The sequence below is a fragment of the Equus przewalskii genome, chromosome 25 (assembly GCF_037783145.1).
Source record: "Equus przewalskii isolate Varuska chromosome 25, EquPr2, whole genome shotgun sequence".
Lineage (NCBI taxonomy): Eukaryota > Metazoa > Chordata > Mammalia > Perissodactyla > Equidae > Equus > Equus przewalskii.
The window spans coordinates 174,559-197,674 of record NC_091855.1 but is presented as its reverse complement, the minus strand read 5'-3'; the positions used below and the strand labels follow the sequence as shown (position 1 = coordinate 197,674).

At 36.3% G+C, this 23,116-nt stretch overlaps 2 protein-coding genes across 5 annotated transcripts in view; both read left to right on the top strand.

The window, feature by feature from the left end:
• LOC103545303 (ral guanine nucleotide dissociation stimulator-like) overlaps nt 1-23,116 on the top strand; it is a 254,438-nt gene that overhangs the window by 186,783 nt on the left and 44,539 nt on the right. The window lies entirely within an intron of this gene.
• On the top strand, nt 1,286-5,688 carry LOC103543173 (olfactory receptor 2T33-like). The gene is made up of 2 exons (XM_070593034.1): nt 1,286-1,452; nt 2,101-5,688. The coding sequence occupies exon 2, from the start codon at nt 2,120-2,122 to the stop codon at nt 3,044-3,046; it is 927 nt and encodes a 308-aa protein (XP_070449135.1). The 5' UTR covers nt 1,286-1,452; nt 2,101-2,119; the 3' UTR covers nt 3,047-5,688.

The following is a 23,116-nucleotide window of genomic DNA, read 5'->3' as shown; positions in this document are numbered from 1 at the left end:
TCATTCATGCACAAAATATCTTAATTATTTTAGTAATCTGTTAAGAAGCTTTGTAATTTAAAACATATAAATGCAGCAAGGTTAAGTAACTGACTCCTTATCACATATATAGAAAACAAAATGATTCTCAAACCAGGACTTCTGTATCTCGAGCCCAGAGTTCTTTATCCATACATCCCCACATCGATAAGATTAGTCTGAGGGTGGTTTAAAGTTGTAATGGAGGTTGAGAGAGCCTGCAGGCGATAAGAGGAGAAAGATATCTTAAATAGAATATAAAACAAGGAGCTGAATGCACTAGATAGGAGGTAGTGCAAATCACCAAGGCTTGGCAAGGCCTCGATTAGGTAGACTGCTTATGTGTCTGGTGTCAGTGGTTAAACAATCCATTGCAAAGGTGCTGGTGTTCCTGTGTGTTGTTGTGTCCGTTCAAACATGAATGCTCACGTGGTGAAGGTAGCAATTTAATGAGCCATTAGCACTGACTTTCCACAGGTCTCTTAAAGAGAGTGCCTATGTGTTATACGGCTCTGCAAGACATGGGCTGTGTCTGCCACCTAATTTTTATAGCATTAGAGTATTCACAAAATCAAACCCTTCAGGTTATAAAGCATCATCGCTACCTCTGTCTCTGTAGTAATCAATTACCAATCAATTACCAGACAATTCCAGAAAACAGGCTCAGAGATTATTGTGTCTCTCACGCTTTGGATGAAATATTTTTGGACTGTCCATGTCAGAAATAAAGAGGTCTGCAAACCTGTCCATAAACAAAAGTGGTAAATTTGTGCATTTTTCTGCTAATAAAAGAGGAGAATTGGCTCACTGCACCTATATGCTCTTCTGCTCTTTATGAATTTACAAGTTTTGTTCTTAGTATGGAGTTTAAACAATGTCAAACACTAAAAAATCTTACTTACGTTCAGTGTATAACAGCTCTCAACCTGTGAACCCTTCCTCGTAAAGCCATGCTCATTTCTGTGGGCTCAGTCATTTTGTTTGTCTCCTGAGAAAATATATCTGTTTTGTTAAATATTAAGCAACTATCCTCAGAAGATAGACCAAATATGTAATTTAAGCATTTTAAAATATTTTTCCTCTCAGATATATTTATACTTTACCTGTGACTAATAATTATGTTTCATGTAATAAGGTTGTTTTAAAACTGCTTCCTTTACTTTTTAATCACCTTACTCATCGTTATAGTTTTTGCTATTCTCTCCAAGCATTTACTGACATCAAAGGTCCTCTCATGCTTGCCTTTCATACTCACCTGATCATTGCAAGTCTCCATGACAGTACATTGTGTCATGAAACGATGTGCAGGGCATGGCTCCAAGTCCTAGGAAGCGGGGGAAAGAAATGTGCATTTTATTCCAAGTGTGATGGAAATAGACTGAAGGTTTCAGAGCAGAGAGTGATGAACTAGAAGAGCCTCACTTTAAAAATCAGGTAAATAAAAATAGTTATTTAATGAGAGGAAGTAATATTTTCATCAATTATTGGGGATATTATGTTCCTTCAGTGGGGAAATTTTGTTATACTCATCTGTTCCCTTCTGTGGCCCTTGTAACCCGCAGTGAAACAGCTGTAATTTTTTGTTTATTAAAAAAATAACTAATTTGAGTATGTTAAAATTTCCAAAATTTGAAAAGAATTCATCTAAGACTCAAAGAAATATAAATAGAAAATGTTTAAATAAGTGTTTATTTTCTAAATTGGTTAATTTTGGTTTCAGTACACATAAGGAAAGCACAATAGTAATAATTATTAAATAATATAAAAAACAGCCAAATTAACTATTTACAATTTTATAATCTTTGAAAGCTTTTTTTTCTACTTTTGATTCATTTTGATCTATTATACCACCCAACCAATATATCATTGTGTGAAATATATAGACTAACATTATTTAAAACATTAACAGGCTGAGTTACAGAGAAGTGGAATAATAGGTCAAGCAGAACCATCTTAACTGGGATGTAGGGCTTTGAGTCAGGACCTTGGATTCCATATCCAGCACATGTCCAGAAGTTCTGAAGCCAAACTAAGGTTTTTAGATGATCAAAGTCCCTTCCTTCTCTATTTTTCCATTTGTAGAATCACACCAGAAGAAATCATGGAGAAGAGAAACACAACCTCAGACTTCATTCTTCTAGGACTCTTTAAACACACAGGACCCCACCTCTTTCTCTTCATGGTGGTGCTGACAATGGCCATTGCTTCTCTGATGGGCAATGCCCTCATGCTTCTCCTGATTTACTGGGACCCCCAGCTCCACATACCCATGTACTTCCTACTGAGCCAACTCTCCCTCATGGATGTGATGCTGGTTGCCACCATCGTGCCCAAAATGGCTGCTGACTACTTGACTGGCAAGAAGTCCATCTCCCCTGCTGGTTGTGGGCTGCAGATCTTTGTTTCACTCACTCTGGGTGGTGGGGAGAGTTTCCTTTTAGCAGCCATGTCCTATGACCGTTACGTGGCTGTTTGCCATCCACTGAGATATCCTGTCCTCATGAGCCAGCAATTATGCCTGAGAATGACTTTGGGGTCTTGGTTCCTGGGGGCAGCTGATGGGCTCATGCAGGCTGCTGCTACCCTGAGCTTCCCATTTTGCGGCACACATGAGATCGATCATTTCTTCTGTGAGGCCCCCATGCTAGTGCGCTTGGCTTGTGCTGACACATCAGTCTTCGAAAATGTAATGTACGTCTGCTGTGTGTTAATGCTTCTGGTCCCCTTTTCCCTCATCCTGACCTCCTACAGTTTTATCATCACAGCTGTTCTCCAGATGCGTTCTAGAGAAGCCTGCAAGAAGGCTTTTGTCACCTGCTCCTCACATTTGGCTGTGGTGGGACTCTTTTATGGAGCTGCCATTTTCACCTACATGAGACCCAAATCCTACAGGTCAGCTAAACTTGCTAAGGTCGTGTCAGCATTCTACACTATCTTCACCCCTGTGCTGAACCCCCTCATCTACAGTCTGAGGAACAGCGAGGTCAAGGGGGCCCTGAAAAAGGTGGCTGGGCTGGGAAATGTGTAAATTTAAAATGACAGCAAACTTAGTCTCATTCTTCAAATTATTCAATGCTAAATGAGTCTAATTTCCTGAAGTCGTTAACATTTAAACATATGGTAATTCTCTCTCCTTTAATAATGCATGAAGAGAAAGTTAAATTCTTTGATCAGTAGAATAGGAAGTTGTTAAGAATTACTGGAGACTACCATACTAAGAGAGGCTATTTCTTGAGCACTTACTATTTGCTATGCTCCACACCAAGCAATTTTTATACATTACTTTGCATCCTATTAACTATATGATATAAGTACTTTGACACCCATCTTCTAAGTGAGAAAATGGAGGCATGGAAAACTAATATTGTTCTCAGTATCACACAGCAAATAAATGTTAAAATGTGACTCCCAAGCTTGTCCTTTAAGCTGGTATATTTATTTATGTCCAGGAATTTATTTTAAACACTATGTTCTATGTCTTTGATCTGTACACGTTATATTTTCACTGTTTTTGTAAGCAGTCTTTCACAATCTGTTTTATCTGGATCTTGAAGGCAAACCATTTTAATTCATGTAACTTTTTGTTTAAGTAATGTATATCTTTCCCCAGGCTCTAGTTGTAATTGCAATGGCCAATCTGTTTTAAAGTACACCATGACTAAATTCTCTCTTGAAATTAATTGTGTCCATGATGCTTAAATGTTATGTTGATTTATGATGGTCATGGGGTCCATGGATATGAATTCAGATACATAAACATGCTTAGTCTTAATAGAACACATGATGATAATGAGTGAGCAAACCTAAGTAAGTCAGCCATCTGTTTCTTATAAGTTATGTGGATCACCTCACATTTGCAAATGTCCAGATAACTAGAATTACTTATCATGCAAAATATGGGCACTCCTCCAGGGTTGGGGTCTTTGAAAAGAGAAGAAATAAGACTATTTCTCTATCTGTTGGATGAAGACACAAGCAAGATAAGATACAGACAGACATGGCAGAAAGCTGTGGTCATCAGAGCCAAATTATAATCAGAAACTGCATCAGAAGTTGGCTTAGAGAATTTTATTATGGAGGCTAAATTTTGTATATTTGTAACAAATTTAAGAAATAAATGAAATTTTAAACATACAAAGAAAAATGAATCCAGAAACAGCTTCCAGGGACAGTAAATCAGCAATATGAGTTTCTGAGAGTTAAAATGGCATTTCAAGTCCACCTCAATGGCAACATGAAAATTTTAGAGTGAGGTAGGAAATTTCCAGCTTCATGTAGAGATGCAAGTACCAACACCGTGTGCATATTTGTTGTTGTACCTTAACAGATGCATGTAGATCCTGGGTCCATGTCTAGAGAGATTATTCAGGAAACTCTACACTTTTAGAAGGAATTGAAGATGTCAGAAGAAAGTAGCCATCTTCTCAAGACTAAGAGTTTGCTTGCACTGTTTATCATTCTCCTCACCAAGTGTTAGGATGAAAAAAAGGAACATAATTGCTAATATTCTGTCACTTATGCCATCAATACTTTTTGTTCTCTTAAAATGAATGAAATTGACACAAATAAACGCAGTCATGAAAACGTCATTATTTGTGCCAGATTCATTTGCCATCAGAAAAATAGATTTTAAAACATATCGATTTGAAAATCATATAAGTCCGTAAAATTTGGTAAGAAGAAAATATTTCAACAACTGTTCAGCCTGACCTATAGGAAGAAACTCAAACAAACAAAAGAAACAATAACAGAATGGCATTATCTCCAAGCAAACACAAGTCATTAATAAAAGTTGACCAGATGCCTGTAAAAATAACAATACATTTCAGGGAAATAATATAGACCTGTTATCTGATCATAATGAAATTAAATATGCAATCAAAATTAAAAAGAAAATTTCAAAATAGTTTTGGAAATTCTATATCTGTCTCTTTATTTTTTTGATTGTTTTTCAGAGATTTTACCCTTAGTTTTTAGATAAATGTTTCTGTAGAAAATTTTCAAAAGGCACTACTGATGTGTTTTCTATTGATGTCTACGAACAGAGGAACATCATGCAGAGGCTGTATGTACAAAATCAGGAACAGTAAGAAAATCTGAAGTGGGGAGTTACCTTGAACATATCATCTTCAAGGCATAATTTACTTACAGCTGATACATTTTTTGGTTAATGCAGTTAATACAAATCTCAAGTGTACAGCTTACAAATTTTACATATGTATATGCTTTTGTAACTACAACAAAGATCAAGATTTAGAATATTTCATATTTCTAGTACTCTTGGAGTCTTCCTTTCTCTTTTTCCTAATCAAAAACTCCAAGAAGCTAATCATTATTTGAACATATCATTAATTTTGCCATGCTTTTTCACTCAATACTATATTTTGGAGATTCATCCATATTGCTTTTTGAGATTCCACATGTAAGCGAGATCATATAGTATTTTTCTTACTCTGATTTTCCATTTAGCATAGTACCTACAAAGTCAATCAGTGTGTCACAACTGCCTGGGTTTCCTTCTTTATTGTGGCTTAGTAATATTCCATTGTGTGTGTGTGTGCCTGTGTGTATACACACACATATACTTAATACATATATACATATGAAACAAGTTGTTTGCAGGTGTTTGCTATTGTGAATAATGCTACAATGAACATGGATGTACAGATAGCTCTTTGAGATTCTGATTTCATTTTATTTGGATATATACCCATAAGTTGGGTTGTTGGATCATATAGTAGTTCTATTTTTAATTATTTGAGGAATCTCCATACAGTTTTCCATAGAAGCTATACCAATTTACATTACCAACAACAGTGCACAAGACTCCCTTTTCTTCACACCCTCAGCAACATTGTTATCTCTGGTCTTTTTCATGACTGTCATTCTAACAGATGTGAGGTGAACCCATTGTGGTTTTGATATGCATTTCCCTGGTCGTTAGTGACATTAAGCATCTTCTCATGTATTTTTTGGTCATTTGTAAGTCTTTATTGGAATAATGTCTATCCAGGTCCTTTGTCCATTTTTTCAACCAGGTTATTTGGATTTTTGCTATTAAGTTGTAGGAGTTCCATATGCATTTTGGATATTAACCTCTCATCACATATTTGAAAATATTTTATATGTTTAGTATGTTGTCTTTTCATTTTGTTGATTATTTTATTGTAAAGAAGGCTTTTAGTTTAATGCCATCCTATTTGTTGATTTTTGCATTTTCTGCTTGTACTTTTCATGTCATGTCCAAAAGTATCAATGTCAAAACCTACCTTGAGGTCTTCTAAGACCTTGTCATCTGAGAGTTTTATGGTTTCAGGTGTTACATTAAATTATTTCATCCATTTCCAGTTAATTTTTGTGAGTGGTGTAAGAGTGTCCAATTTTATTTAATTGTGTGTGAATATCCAGTAGTTCAAATACTGTTTATTGAAGAGAAAATCTTTTTCTCATTAAGCATTCTTGACTCCTTTGTCAAATATTACTGGACCATATATGCATGGGTCTATATTTTGGCTCTCAATTCTGTTCCATTGTTGTATATGTTTATTTTTATATCAGTACCATCTAGTTTTGATTAGCATAGCTTTGTAATATTGTATAAAATAAAAAAATGATTTCCGTTGCTTCCACTATGTTATTTTTTCTCAAGATTGCTTTGAATATTCAGCATCTTTTGTGATCCCCATACAAATTGTGAGATATTTTTTCTATTTCTGTGAAAAATGCTATTGGAATTTTGATAGTGATTGCATTGAATATATAGATGGCTTTGGATAAGCATTGACATTTTAATATTAACTCACTGATCCATCATTATGGGATATTTTTCCATTTGTTTGTGTCTTCTTCAAATTTTTTCTTATACTTTATAGTGTATAGACTCCCCACTTTGCTTGAATTTATTCCTAAGTATTTTCTTGATGGTATTATAAATAAAATTGGTTTTTTAAATACCTTTTTCATATATTTTGGTGTTAGTGCAAAGAAATAAAATTGACTCATTTAAGTTGATTGATTTTGCACCCAACAGCTTTACTGAATTAATTTATGCTAAGAATTTCTTGTTTGAGTCTTTAAGATTTTCATACATAAAATTATGTTACCTCCAAACAGAAAAAAATTTACTTTAACTTTCTTTCGATTTTGGTGCCTTTATTTCTCTTTCTCAGTGAACTGCTCTGGCTAGGACTTCCAATACTGTGTTGAATTAGAGTGATGAAGATGTGCATCTTTCACTTGTTCATGACTGTAGATGAAAAGCTCTCAAACTTTCATTATTGGGTCTGATGTTAATCACGGACCTTACATATATGAACTTTATTATGTTCAAGTACATTATTTCTTTACACAATTAGTTGAGAACTTTTATTATAAAAGAAGGTTAAATTTTTTCAAGTAATTTTTCTGCATCATTGAAAGAAGAATAAGATTTTTACCCTTTATTTTACAAATGCGGTGTATCACACTTATTGATTTGCGTATGTTGAGCCATTTTTGTATCCCAGAGACAAGTGCCACCTCGTAGTGATGTGTGATCCTTTAAGTGTGCTACCGAGTTCAGCTTGGTAGTATTTTGCTGAGAATTTTTGCAACTATTTTTGTCAAAGTCATTGGCCTGTACTTACATTTTAGTGTACTTATCTGGCTTTAGTGTCATAGTAGTGCTAGCTGAGTAAAATAAATTCGAGAGTTTTCTTTCTTTTACAAATTTTTGGAAAGTTTCTAGAGGGATTGATGTTAATTCATCTTTACTTGTGAGGTAGAATTCACCAGTGACACAATCTGATCTTGGCCTTTTCTTTGCTGGGCTGTTTGATCACAGCTTCTACCTCCTTAGTCGTTATAAGTCTGCTCACATCTTCTGTTTCTTTATGATTCTGTCTTGGTAGGTATATATTTCTAGGACTTTATCCATTTCTTCTATGCTGTCCAATTTGTTGGAGTATAATTGTTTACAATAGTTTCTTTTGATCTGTGTATTTTTTTAAAGATTTTATTTTTTCCTTTTTCTCCCCAAAGCCCCACAGTACATAGTTGTATATTCTTCGTTGTGGGTCCTTCTAGTTGTGGCATATGGGACGCTGCCTCAGCGTGGTTTGATGAGCAGTGCCATGTCCACACCCAGGATTCGAACCAACGAAACCCTGGGCCGCCTGCAGCAGGACTTAACCACTCGGCCACGGGGCCAGCCCCTGATCTTTGTATTTTAATGGCATCATTTGTAATGTCTTCTCTTCTAATTATATTTATTTGGGTCCTCCGTTTTTTTCTTGTTAGTTTTGCTAAAGTTTTGTCACTTCTGCTAATCGTTTAAAAAAACTCTTACTTTTGTTCATATTTTAAATTGTTTTCCTATTTTCTATTTCATTAACTTCTGCTCTATTTTTTTAATACGTCCTTCCTTCTGCTAACTTTGGGCTTAGTTTTTGCTTCTTTTTCTAGTTCCTTGAGTAGTAATGTTATGTTGTTCATTTGATATCTTTTCTTATGTTTGTGTTTATATTTTTAAACTTGCCTCTTGGTATTGCTTTTGCTGCAATCCATAAATTTTGGTGAGCTGTGTTTGCATTTTTCACCAAGATATTTTTTGTGATTTCCATTTTCACTTCTTCTTTGATTTTTTTAGTTATTCAAGAATGTGTTGTTTAATTTCCATACTTTTGTAAATTTTCTTATTTTCCTGCTTTTATTGATTTCTAGGTTCGTACTATTGTGGTTGGAAAAGATACTTAATATAATTTCTATCTTCTTGACTTTGAGGAGATCTGTTTTTTGGTGTATTTGATTTACTCTGGAGAATGTTCTGAGTACATATGTGAAAAATGTATATTCTGCTGTAGTTGGATGAAATGTTCTGTGTAAATATTTTAGAACATTTTTCTAGACTGTTGTTCAAGTCTTTGCTTATTGATTTTATATCAGCATGTCTCTCCATTGATGAGAGTGGGATATTAAAATCCTCTACTATTATTATATTGCTGATTATTTCTCCATTTAGTTTTGTTAGTGTTTGCTTTATATATTTCTATATGTAGATGCTCATATCTTCTTGATGAATTCACTTCTTTATCATTATACAATAACCTTATTTATCTCTTTGGCAATGTTTAGCTTAATATCTGATTGGTCTGATATGAGTATATCTACACTTGTTCTATTTTGCTTACCATTTACTTGAAATATCTTTTTGCATCCCTACCCTTTCAGTCTCTGTGTATCCTTAAAGTTAAACTGTGTCTCTTGTACATAGCATATCGTTAAATCTTGTTTTCTTTATATATTCAGCCATTTTATGTTTTGAGTTTTTTTGAGGAAGATTAGCCACGAGCTAACATCTGTCCCCATCTTCCTCTACTTCATATGTGGCACTCCTGCCACAGCATGGCTTGATAGGTGGTGCATAGGTCCACACCTGGGATCCGAAACGGCAAACTCCGGGCCACCCAAGCAGAGCACAGGAGCTTAATGCCACCAGGACGACCCCACATTTTATGTTTTTTTTAGTGGAGAATTTAATCTATTTATCATTAAAGTAATGTTGATAAGTAAGAGTTCACTATCACCATCTTGTTAGTTATTTTCCAACTGTTTTGGATTTCTTTGTCATTTAGATTGTAAAGTTCTATGATTTCAAGATAGGTTTCTGGAGACTTGGCAACCCAGGGATAAACCCCCGTTGATCACAGTAACTGATCCTTTCGATGTGTTCTTGAGTTCAGTTTGCTAATACTTTCTTGAGACTTTTTACATCTATATTCATCAAAGATACTGGTCTATTGTGTCATTATCTGGCTTTGGTATCAAGGTAAACCTGGCCTTTTTAAATGATGTTGGGAGTGTCCCCTCTCCTTCAAGTTTTTGGAAGAGCTTGAGAAGGATTGATGTTAACTCTTTAAATGTTTGGTGGAGTTCACCAATGAAGCGAGCTATCCCGGACTTTTCTGTGCTGGGAGGTTTTTGTTTACTGATTCAATCACCTTGCTACTTATTGATCTGTTCAGATTTCCTATTTCTTCCTAATTCATTCTTAGCAGGTTTTGTGTGTCTAGGTATTCATCCATTTCTTTAAGGTTATCTGAATTTTTGGCATAATAATTATTCATAGAAGTGTCTTATGATCCTAAGTATTTTTGTTTCTTCAGTTGTGATGACTACTCTTAAATTTCTGATTTTACTAATGTGAGACTTTTTCTTAGAGTAGCTAAAAGTTTGTCAATTTTATCTCCTCAAGAAACCAACTTTAGTGCTATTGACTTTTTTTCTTTATTTCTTGGTCTCTATTTCATTTATTTATGCTATGATATGTGTCATTTTCTTCCTTCTGCTAAGATTTTGGAGAACACATATTGCACATCTGGGAATATTACTAGCTCCCACCTGTAACACTACCAGAAAGAAAGCTATATTTGAGTGAGGAATTGAACAAAAGTAGGCCATGTCTGAATTATAAAAGATCATGGCTCCCTCAATGCCTTTGGGCCCTATGGCACCCGCTCAAATATAATTTTGAAAGTGACTGCCACCCATACTCGTGTAGCCTGGAGCTTATTGCAAAAGCCCATGAGCATCTTCCAGCAGTTACCATTGGGATTTTGGACCAGAAAACTCCCAGCTGCTGCCACTCAGTATGCACTGTGTAAGAGAAAAAAACTGCATGTGTTTTAACGCTTCTTTTAGTTCTGTCCTAACTCAGCTAAAGACCACTAGGGACACATCTATTCCAGTAAAGTCAGCTTTACCAAATTACTGCAATAACAAGGGCTACAAGCGACAGAAATGACAGAGTGTCTCATTAAATAAAATAAGAGTGTTCTATATTTGAGGAAAGGGTGGAGTTTAGGTAAAATTTAAAGAATGGTGGGTTTTTAGAGGCTCAATGGAAAGCAAGACTCCGTGTAAATGGTCAACGTTATATCTGGGCTGTACATTAGATACGAGGGTGCTTTTCCCTGGAACTACAAAGTGAGATTACATGAGACATTTTGTGTCCAAAGTCTTCTTATCTGAATTTCTGAATCTGTGTTGAAAAGTGAGACTGCATGTCTACGTCCATGTAAATTAGGTGCTCCCAGAAGGGAGGCATACCTCGTTCTTACCTACATAATTAAAAACAGCAGTCTTTTGAGGCCAGCCAGGTGGCACACTGGTTAATTTCCCACTTTCCGCTTCAGCTGCCTGTGGTTCACAGGTTCAGATCTCATCAAGCCATGATAAGCATCCCACACATAAAATAGAGGAAGATGGGCACGGATGTTAGCTCAGGGCCAGTCTTCCTCAGCAAAAAAGAGGAGGACTGGCAGCAGATGTTAGCTCAGGACTAATCTTCCTCAAACAAAAAAGGAGTCTTTGAAAATCTAAAATTTCAGAGAAGAATCTCAGTCAGTAAGAAAATGCCACTCAAATAAGGGACTCATCATGACACTTTATAACTGTAACTTGTACTTAGGTGACATTATTCCTGGTTATATTTGCAGTTGGCTTTTCCTTTGTCTGCTATTTTGGTCTAATAAACAGCCAGGCAGATTTCTTTTAAGTTTTTATTTTGAGCGAATTTTAAGTTTCCAGTTACACCATGCTTTATATTTATTTTTATTTAAGGTTGTTTGTCTAATTATATTCTGCTTGATATGTTTTTTAAAAGTTTTTTGCAAATTCTGCAAACTCATTGAATATTTGTATTTTCTAAGACTTCTCAGCAAGACAAAAGACTCAGAACAATTTACTTATAACCCAAAGAAATATTCCTTTACCACTTCATGTAGTGATTTTCCAATTTAGCTCTTTAAATCAAATGATTAAAAAAATCTGAAACCACCCATTTAGAAAGATCTAACAAAAGATCTTTCTTGAGCTATCCCTAAGTACCCGAGAGTTCACATGTCACTTTCTCCCAGAATAGCTGTACACACATAAATAATTACTTAATAGCAAAATATTTTCAGCATAGAGTTCATTATGAGGAAGGGTGTGGTGGAGAAAATGCAAAACTCCAAACAGAAAGTTGAATGTAATTATCTCAGGATAGGATCAGAGAGAAAGGAGAAAAGAAACAGAAAAAGACTGACAATGAGTTTCAAACACTTTGAAATATTGAGGTAATCAAAAAGTAATGTCAATCTGCAAAAACAGAAACTAGTTTAAGAGACAAAGTGTTTACTTGGAATCAAATAATTACAATTTTGGAAGCATAGATTCAGGTAGAAACCCAAATAATACCCTATATGAAAGATGACATGAGTGGAGCCACATTAGAATAGAGCCAGCATGGCCATTTTAAAGAAATTGTTGTGCATGTCTTGTTTTATCTTCCAAACTAAATCAAACTGCCAACATTCCAAGAAGGCAGTAAGAACAAGAAGATCCTGTTTGTAAGGACTGATAAAATTGGGCTTTCCTGATGACTGCATTGATAACCAATGAATGAAGTTCCGATCTAGCCTTTTGCCTGATGATCAAATCTCAAAGCAATCTATAAAGAACAAACCGAGCCTTACCTCATCTAGCACCAATAAACTCGTCTTTGATACAACTCACCTCATCTTCCTCCCTTTTTCCCATAAAAGCCCTGAGTCCTTCTGCTGTAATCAGAACGTTACTTGGGTTTCTCACTGAATCAGTGCTCCCCGAATTGCAATTCTTTGATCCCAAATAAACACTTTACCTCATAAACTGGTTTCTGTTTTTGTAGATTGACACCCTCTAAGGAGTAAAAGCCTGGGGCATTTAAAGGCGAAGAAGTGAAGTTGTATTACAAAGAATTTTAATTGGAGTTGGAGACAGAGAGCTAGCCTGCGCTTAACATTAACTATTAATTCTATCTTCCAAGAGTCCACAATTCTCAGTTTTTCTAAAATTTATTTTTAATTGAGTTCATAATACTTTGCATCATTGTGAAATTTCAGTTGTACATTATTTCTTGTCTACCACAGCATAAGTGCTCCCCTTCAACCCCTGTGCTCACTGCCCACCCCCTTCCCCTGGTAAACACTGAATCATTTGCTTTGTCCATGCGTTTGTTTATATTCCACGTACGTGTGAAATCATATGGCTGTTTGTCTTTCTCAGTCTGGCTTATTTGGCTTAGAATAATTCCCTCCAGGTCCATCCATGCTGTTGCAATTGCGATGATTTTGTCTTTTTTATGGCTGAGTAGTATCCCATTGTATATATATACCACATCTTCTTTATCCAATCATCAGTCAATAGGCACTTGTATTGTTTTCATGTCTTGGCTATGGTGAATAGTGCTGCAATGAACATAGGGATACATACGTTACCTTGGATTGTTGGTTTCAAGTTGTTTGGGTAGATACCAGAGGTGAGACAGCTGGGTCATAAGGTATTTCTATTATTAGCATTTTGAGGACTCTCCATACTGTTTTCCATAGTGGCTGCACCAGTTGCATTCCCACCAGCAGTGTGTGAGGGTTCCCATTTCTCCACACCTTCTCTAACATTTGCTATTTTTAGTCTTAGTGATTATAGCTATTTTAACAGGTGTAAGATGTTATCTTAGTTTAGTTTTGATTTGTATTTCCCTGATGATTAGTGTTGTCAAACATCTTTGTAAAAAAATTTTTAATTTTTTTACTTGCAGTAACATTGGATTATAACATTATATAGCTTTCAGATGTACAACGTAATACATTTCAAATTCTGTGTAGATTACATCATGTTCACCATCGAAAAACTAATTATAGTTCACCCCCCCACATGTGAGCCTAATCACCTCTTTTGCCCTCCCCTCCCTTCCCCTATGGTAACCACCAATCCAATTGCCATTGCTATGTGTTTGTTTGTCATTGTTTTTATCTTCTACTTACGAGTGAGATCATACTTTGATTTGACTGTCTCCCTCTGACTAATTTCAATCAGCAGAATACCCTCAAGGACCATCCATGTTGTCACAAATGGCTGGATTTCATCATGTCTTACGGCTGAGTAGTATTCCATTGTGTATAAATACCACATCTTCTTTATCCATTTGTCCCTTGATGGGCACCTAGGTTGCTTCCAAGTCTTGGCTATTGTGTATAATGCTGCAATGAACATAGGGGTGCAAGTATCTTTATACCTTTGCATTTTCAACTTCTTTGGATAAATACCCAGCAGTGGGATAGCTGGATCATATGGTAGATCTGTTCTTAATTTTCTGAGGATATATATTGCTTTCCATAGTGGCTGCACCAGTTGGCACTCCCACCAGCAGTGTGCGAGGGTTCCCTTCTCTCCACATCCTCTCCAACACTTGTTGTTTCCTGTCTTGTTAACTATAGCCATTCTGACTGGAGTGAGGTGATACCTCATTGTAGTTTTGATTTGCATTTCCCTGGTAGCTAATGATGTTGAGCATCTTTTCATATGCCTGTTGGCCATCCGTAGATCTTCTTTGGAGAAATCTCTGTTCAGATCCTTTGCCCATTTTTTAATTGGGTTATTGGCTTTTCGTTGTTGTTGAGCTGTATGAGTTATTTGTATATTTTGGATATTAACCCCTTATTTAATATATGGTTTGAAAATATCTTTTCCCAATTGTTAGGTTGTCTTTTCATTTTGTTGATGCTTTCCTTTGCTGTGCAGAAGCTTTTTAGTTTGATGTCAATTTGTCCATTTTTTCTTTTGTTTCCCTTGCCTGGTCAGACATGGTTCTTGAAAATATACTGCTAAGACCGATGTCAAAGAGGGTACTGCTTATGTTTTCTTCTAGAATTATCATGGTTTCATGGTTTCCGGTCTTGCATTCAAGTCTTTAATCCATTTTGAGTTGATTTTTGTGCATAGTGTAAGGTAATGGTCTACTTTTATTCTTTTGCATGTAACTGTCCAGTTTTCCCAACACCATTTATTGAAGAGACTGTCCTTTTTCCATCGAACGTCTTTTCATGTGTTTATTGGCCATCTGTATATTTTCTTTGGAAAAATGTCTGTTCGTATCCTCTGCCCCTTTTTTGATCAGACTGTTTTTTGTTGTTGTTGTTCAGTTGTCTGAGTTCCTTATATATTACGGAGATTAACCCCTTGTTGGATATATGATTTGCAAATGTTTTCTCCTACTTGATGGATTGTCTTTTAGTTTTGATCCTAGTTTCTTTTGCCTTGAGGAAGCTCTTTAGTCTGATGAAGTCCCACTTGTTTACTTTTTCTTTTATTTCCCTTGTCTGAGAAGACATAGTATTTGAAAGATCCTTTTAAGTTTGATGTCAAAGAGTGTACTGCCTATATTATCTTACAGGAGTTTTATGGTTTCAGGACTTATCTTCAACTCTTTGATTCATTTTGAGTTTATTTTTGTGTATGGCATGAGGTAATGGTCTACTTTCATTCTTTTGCAAGTGGCTGTCCAGTTTTCCCAACACCATTTATTGAAGAGACTATCTTTTCTCCATTGAATGTTCTTGGCAACTCTGTCAAAGATTAGCTGTCCATATATGTGCAGTTTTATTTCTGGGCTTTCAGTTCTGTTCCCTTAATCTGTGTGCCAGTTTTTGTACCGATACCAAGTTGTTTTGATCACTATGGCTTTGTAGTACATTTTGAATCAGGGATTATGATGCCTCCAGCTTTGATTTCGTTCTCAGGTTTACTTTAGCAATTCAGGGTCTTTGCTTGCCCCATATGAATTTTAGGATTCTTTGTTCTGTTTCTATGAAAAATGTCATTGAGATTCTGATTGGGTTTCATTGAATCTGTAGAATGCTTTGGGTAATATGGAATTTTCATTATGTTTATTCCACCAATTCATGTGCATGGAATCTCTTTCCATCTCTTTATGTCATCATCTATATCTTTCAATAATGTCTTATAGTTTTCATTGCATAAGCCCTTCACCTCCTTGGTTTAATTTATTCCTAGATACTTTATTCTTTTTGTTGCAATTATAAATGGAATTATATTCTTGATTTCTCTTTCCGTAAGTTCGTTATTAGAGTATAGAAATGCAAACAAGTTTTGTAAGTTTTGTACCCCGCAACTTTACTGTAGTTGTTAATTATTTCTATTAGTTTCCCGATGGATCCTTTAGGGTTTTCTATGTATAAGATCATGTCACCTGTAAACAGCAAGAGTTTCGATTCTTCACTCCCTGTTTGGATTCCTTTTATTCCTTTCTCTTGCCTAATTGCTCTGGCCAAAACCTCCAGTACTATGGTGAATAAGAGTGGTGATAGTGGGCATCCTTGCCTTCTTCCTGTTCTCAGGGGGATGGTGTTCAGTTTTTGCCCATTGACTATGATGTTGGCTATGTGTTTGTCATAAATGACCTTTATTCTATTGAGGTAATTTCCTTCTATCCCCATTTTCTTAAGAGTTTTTTATCATAAGTGGCTGTTGGATCTTGTCAAATGCTTTCTCTGCATCTATTGAAATGATCATGTGGTTTTTATTCCTCAGTGTTGACATGGTGTAGCACATTGATTGATTTGCGGATGTTGAACCATCCCTGTGTCCCTGGTATGAATCCCACTTGATTGTGATGTATGATCCTTTTGATGTGTCGCTGAATTCGGGTTGCCAATATTTTGTTGAGGATTTTTGCATCGATGTTCATCAGTGATATTGGCCTGTAGTTTTCCTTTTTTGTGTTGTCCTTGTCAGGCTTTGGTATCACAGTGATGTTGGCCTCGTGGAATATATTAGGAAGTGTTCCATCCTCCCTAATTATTTGGAATAGCTTGAGAAGGATAGGTATTAAATCCTCTCTGAATGTTTCGTAGAATTCCCCAGGGAAGCTTCTCATCCCGGGCTTTTATTCTTTGGGATGCTTTTGATTACAGGTTCAATCTCTTTCCTTGTGATTCGTCTATTCAGATTATCTATTTCTTCCTGGTTCTGCTTTGGGAGGTTGTAAGAGTCGAAGAATTTATCCATTTCCTCTATGTTGTCCATTTTGTTGGCATATAGCTTTTCATATTATTATCTTATAATCTGTTGTGTTTCTGTGATATCCGTTGTTATTTCTCCTCTTTCATTTCTAATTTTATTTATCTGAGCTTTCTCTCTTTTTTTTCTTTGTAAGTCTGGCTAGGGGTTTGTCAATTTTGTTTATCTTCTCAAAGAACCAGTTCTTTGTTTCATTGATCCTTTCTACTGCCTTCTTTGTTTCAATAGCATTTATTTCTGCTCTGATTTTTATTATTTCTCTATTTCTCTCTGCTGCTGACTTTGGGCTTTGTTAGTTCTTCTTTTTTCTGATTCAGTTAGTATTACTTTGAGATTACTTAGTTGAGATTTTTTCTTGTTTGTTAAAGCAAGCCTGTAGTGTGATGAATTTCCCTTTTAATATGGCTTTTGCTGCATGCCATATGAGTTGGTATAGTATGTTTTCATTTACATTTGTCTCCAGATATTTTTTGATTTTTCCTTTAATTTCTTGAATGATACATTGGTTGTTCAATAGCCTGTTGTTTAGTCTCCACATCTTTGTCCCTTTCTCAGACTTTTTCTTGTAATTAATTTCTAGCTTTATAGCATTGTGATCAGAAAAGATGCTTGTTATTATTTCAATCTTCTTAAGTTTATTGAGGCTTGTCTTTGTTTCCCAACATATGGTCTCTCCTTGAGCATGTTCCATGTGCAGTTGAGAAGAATATGTATTCTGCTGTTTTTGGATGGAGTGTTCTATATATGTCTATTAAATCCAACTGGTATAGCTTTTCCTTTAATTCCACTGTTTCCTTGTTGATTTTCTGTCTGGGTGATCTATCCATTGATATGAGTGGAGTGTTGAGGTCCTCTACTATTATTGTGTTATTGTTAATATCTTCTTTTATGTTTGTTAATAGTTGCTTTATGTACTTTGGTGCACCTATCTATGGGCCATAGATATTTATGTGTCATGTCGCCTTGGTGAAGTGTCACTTTAGTCATTATATACTGCCCTCTTTTGTCTCTCTTTACCTGCCTTATCTTGAAGTCTACTTTGTCTGATTTAAGTATGGCAACACCTGCTTTCTTTTGCTTGCCATTAGCTTGGAATATCATGTTCCATCCCTCCAGTCTGAACCTGTGTTTGTCATTGGAGCTGAGATGTGTTTCCTGGAGGCAGCATATTGTTGGGTCATGTTCTTTAATCCATCTCACCACTCTGTCTTTTTATTGGAGAATTCAATCCATTTACATTTAGGGTGATTATCGATATATGAGGGCTTAATGCTGCCATTTTATCACTCATTTATCAGATCTCCTGCATTTCCTTTGTTTCTTGTCCTGTGTATTTTGGTCTACCAATTGAGTTATGTAGTTTTTTATGTTGTGGGTTTTTTTGTTTGTTTTTCTTCTGATTTATTATTTGTGTCTACATTCTGCTTTTTTGTTTCATTGTTACCATGAATTTTGTATTCAAAACCTCATAGATAAGATACTCCATTTTCTGATGGCCTCTTATTTCATTAGACTAAACTGATTCAGTCCCTTTCCTTTTCCCCTCCTAAGTTGTTTTTCTCACATCTTATTCCATCTTGTGTTGTGAGTTTGTGATTAAAGTGACAAGATTATCTTTGTTTTTGGTGTTTTCCTTCTCTTTATCTTTAATCTTATACTTGAGTGTTTGCCATCCTGTTCTGATGTATAACTACAATTTTCTGATTTCGTCTACCTATTTATCTCCTTACCCTGTGTTTTGTAAGCCTTTTCTCCCTTTTTTTCAGGTATGAGGACCTTCTTGAGGATTACTTGTAGAGGGAGTCTCATGGCTATGATCTCTGTTAGCTTTCTGTTTATCTGTGAATGTTTTTTATTTCTCCATGATATCTGAAGGATATTTTTGCTGGATAGAGTATTCTTGGCTGAAAGTTTTTGTCCTCCAAAGATTTGAAATTGTCATTCCAGGCTGTCCTAACCTGTAAGGTTTCTGCAGAGAAATCCACTGAAAGCCTGATAGGAGTTCCTTTGTAGGTTATTTTTTCTATCTTGCTGCCTTTAGCATTTTTTCTTTGTCATTCTCTTTTGCCAGTTTCACTACAATATGCCTTGCAGTAGGTCTTTTTACATTGACATATTTAGGAGATCTGGAAGCCTCTTTCACATGGATTTCCATCTCCTTCCCTAGGTTTGGGATGTTCTCTGCTATTATTTCTTTGAACAAGTTTTCTGCTCCATTCTCTTTCTTTTCTCCCTCTTGAATACCTGTAATTCTTATGTTGCATTTCCTAATTGAGATGGACATTTCTCAGAGACTTTCTTCATTTCTTTTAAGTCTTAGTTTTCTCTCCTCCTCTGTTTGGAGCATTTCAACATGTCTATCCACAATTATGCTGATTCGTTCCTCTATGATGTCCACCTGAGCATTCAGGGAATCCATATTTTGTTTTATCTCTTCCATTGTGTCTTTCATCTCCATTATTTCTTATTGATTCTTCTTGATAGTTTCAATCTCTTTTGTGAAGTAGCTCCTGAACACACTGAATTATTTCTCTACATTCTCTTTTAACTTGTAGAGTTTTTTGGTGACAGCTACTTTGAGTTCTCTGTCATTTAGATTACATATTTCTTTGTCTTCAGGACTGATTTCTGCATACTTGTCATTTTCTCTCTATTCTGGAGATTTAATATAACTTTTGATACTGCTAGAGAGTGTGGCTCTGTTTTACTGCATCATGGTATTATTTGGTCACAGTTACCTCCTATCACCACTGGGTGGGGGTCAAGAGCCACATATTCTGAGTCCTCTGCATTTTGCTGAGATCCCAAGCACTGGAGTCAGGCCTGGGCGGGTGGAGGGAGAGGCAGTTTCTTCCACATGCTCTCAGGAGTTTCTCCCTCTACCCTTGCTGTCTCCTCTCCTGTGGTGTTGGCTTGATGAGGTCATCCCTGCTTTAGCATTCACCTCAGTAGGGGCTTTCCCCTTGGCCATGAGGACCCTTGGGGATCTTTGGTGTTCCTGCAAATGAGTGTCCCCTCCCCAGTTCCTTCCCTCTTGGAGGCTGCCCATGGTTCCAGATCCTAGTCTTTTGGAGAGGGAGAAAAGTTTTCTCTTACTCTGTTCCACCTCCTTTGAGGGGAGTTCCAGCTTCTCTGCCCTCCATTGTATGGCTGTGTGTGTCCCCCAGAGTTCTTTTGTGTTGTGTTTGGATGCCTTCTGTTGTAGTATGAATGTCTTTTCGTTGTGCGGTGGAGGGGCGAGATTACCAGACAAGCTCACTCTGCCGTGATGCTGATGTCCCAGAGTTTCAGTTTTGCAAGATGAAAAAAGTTTGAATTTTTGGAGCAAAGAGCCTGGAGCAGTCACTGGATCAGGGTCAGCCCACAGTCTTCAGTTTTTGTGGTCTGGATGTCTGTTCTCCTGCTGGCTTCTCAAACAATTGCTTGTAAAACAACTGCCATTTTGACACAGTCTGAGAGTTTGGCCCAGTCTAATGTTTAAGACAGCAAGGCTGTTTCTCTTGAAAGGCAGCTCCAACTCCATATTAAAATGGCTCCATTATAGTCGATTTTGACATTTTCCCCTTTTGATTGAGATCTTTCTTTGAAAGCATCACTGATCAACTATTGGAAAGCATTGCTGTTTGACTATTGGAAAGCATTGCTGATCAACTGTTAAAAAACATTGCTGATCAGTCATCAAAGCATCCTCCGTCCTTCATTTTAAGGAAGGCTCATTCCCAGTATGTCATGTCCCACACAAGGAGAAACACAATTTCCTTAAGAGCTTTAAGTCCTACTTGAGCAAAAACAGCACCAGAGCAGATACCATCATATTTCTTTAAGGGCAAATACTGTCTATACTTCCTTGAATTTTCTCAGATGAAGGCTCATAAGTGTTAGCAGTCATATAAATGCATTGAGTGATTATTATCCAAGTGGTATTCTTATAATATTGAGTTATGCACAGGAGACAGTTTTACAACAGTGAGAATTTCTATTATAATAAATAAAACACTAAGTTGAAACTGGAGAATAGACCCAAACCAGGCCATTCCTGAGGGTAGCCAGTTAAAGTGATCGAAAACCATGGAGTGCCAGTGGGCACAACATTTAACAATTCGGTTTGTGTTCAGATTTTGTCTAGTTCAGTTTTTATTTCAATACAGGTGTTTGCCAAGGAAGAGATACCAAGGAATAGAGGCATTTACTGCAGGAAAAAGCCATCCTGTTCAGCTGGGAGATAAGCACGAACAATTCTATTACCTAATACAAGTTGTGCAAGAGGATCCACAGACTTTTCTTTGGCAGCTATTTCTTTAGTGACAGATAGAGCAATATCTGTCAGGGATTTAGAGAAATTTATGATCATATATTTATCCATGACAGTGCCTATCCTAGGAAATAGGTTTTTTTTCAATCTGGTAGCTGTGCTGGGGTTTCTACCAACAGGCACTGAACACCCTTGACTATGTGTGTAACTAATTTTACATTTTAGTCTGTGAAGTAAACTCCACGCTGATGCCCAATACAGAGTTTTTGATTGGTCACATAATGAAAAAAGTATAACCAACAATCCAGTTGCATAATGACCTCTAGTTTGGTAGAAATTTAAACAATGTGATTTACACAGGCTTTTCTGCAAAATATAAGAGAAACTAGACCCTAAGGGAGTACATATCATGGAGTCATTATAATGAAATTGACTAAACCAAGGATTTGATTGGTCAGGCAAAGAATTCTAGACACTTAGGACAAAGAATTAGGAGAGGAATGGCAGAGAGATTGGTAATTAAATGTACTAAAGAATCTCTAGACTTATGTACAGAACGGGGCTCCTGAGGACAAACCCAACAGTCAGAAATATTTCCCCCTTTGTGAATAGATTGGGAGATGCAGAGAAGAATATTATTTTTCTAACAAAGAGAAAGAGAAAAATAAGGTAAGAGACACATTGAGTAAAAGGTGTACAGTCCTGGTCCAACCATTTGGGAAGAGCTGTCTGTCTCAGATGTCAGTTGCTTCTCCTCCTGTACAATTAGATTTGGAGTCCTCCAGAATTTGTTTAGCATCTGCACCAGCATCTGATGACTATATTTTTGGTGGAGCCTTCTTTAGCTGTGAGATGTATCATCAAATTTGAATGCTTTCTAGTTCTGTATCAGTGTCAGTGGTTAGGAGCACTTGGTAAGGTCCTTTCCAGTGGGGCTTGAGAGCTTTCTTCCTCTGATGATGCTTCCAGAATACCCAGTCTACAGGCTCTAGACTGTGACCATAAGATCCTTTAAGTTGGAATCCAGAAAAGCTTCTTTAACCTCTTGATCATACGCTTGAGTATAAGACACTAGAGAGTCACAGTAGCTTGTGTCGTACCAGCATAAGACAACAAAGGGTCTGCTGAAGATTGTATATCCGTAGACATTGATCTAATGGTGACTATTTTGTGTGGAGTGAGATTATGTTTTTGAAAGAGGTTACTTTGAACAATTAGTGTGACCAAAGGCACTACCTTAGCCCAGGGAAGTCCAGTCCACATGTATGTAACAAAACCTCAAGGACAATGAACAGGACTGAAATATGACATCTACAAAAGTGCAATTGTTTTAGTTTTTCATTTAGCTCCACTATTTCCTTGTTGATTTTCTGTCTGGATGATCTATCCATTGATGTGAGTGGGGTGTTGAGGTCCCCTACTATTATTGCGTTGTTTTTAACATCTTCCTTTAGGTCGTTAATAGTTGCTTTATGAATCTTGGTGCTCCTGTGTTGGGTGCATAGATATTTATAAGCGTTATTTCTTCTTGACAAAGTATCCCTTTCATCATTATATATTGTCCCTCTGTGTCTCTCTTTACCTGTCTTATTTTGAAATCCACTTGAAATTCTGATATGAGAATTGCAACACCTGCCTTTTTTTCCTTGCTATTTGCTTGAAGTATTGTCCTCCACCCCTTCACCCTGAGTCTGTGTTTGTCCTTGGGGCTGAGGTGTGTTTCCTGGAGGCAACAAATTGTTGGATCTTGTTCTTTAATTCATTTTGCCTCTCTGTGTCTTTTTATTAGAGAGTTCAATCCATTCACATTGAGAGTGATTATTGATGCATGTGGACTTAATGCTGTCAATCTGTCGCTCATTATCTTGTTTTCCTGTGTTTCTTTTCCTGTGTGTTTTAGAAGACCCATTTAATACTGCAATTTCTTATGCTGGGTTTCTTAGACTTTTCCTTATTTATGATTTGTGA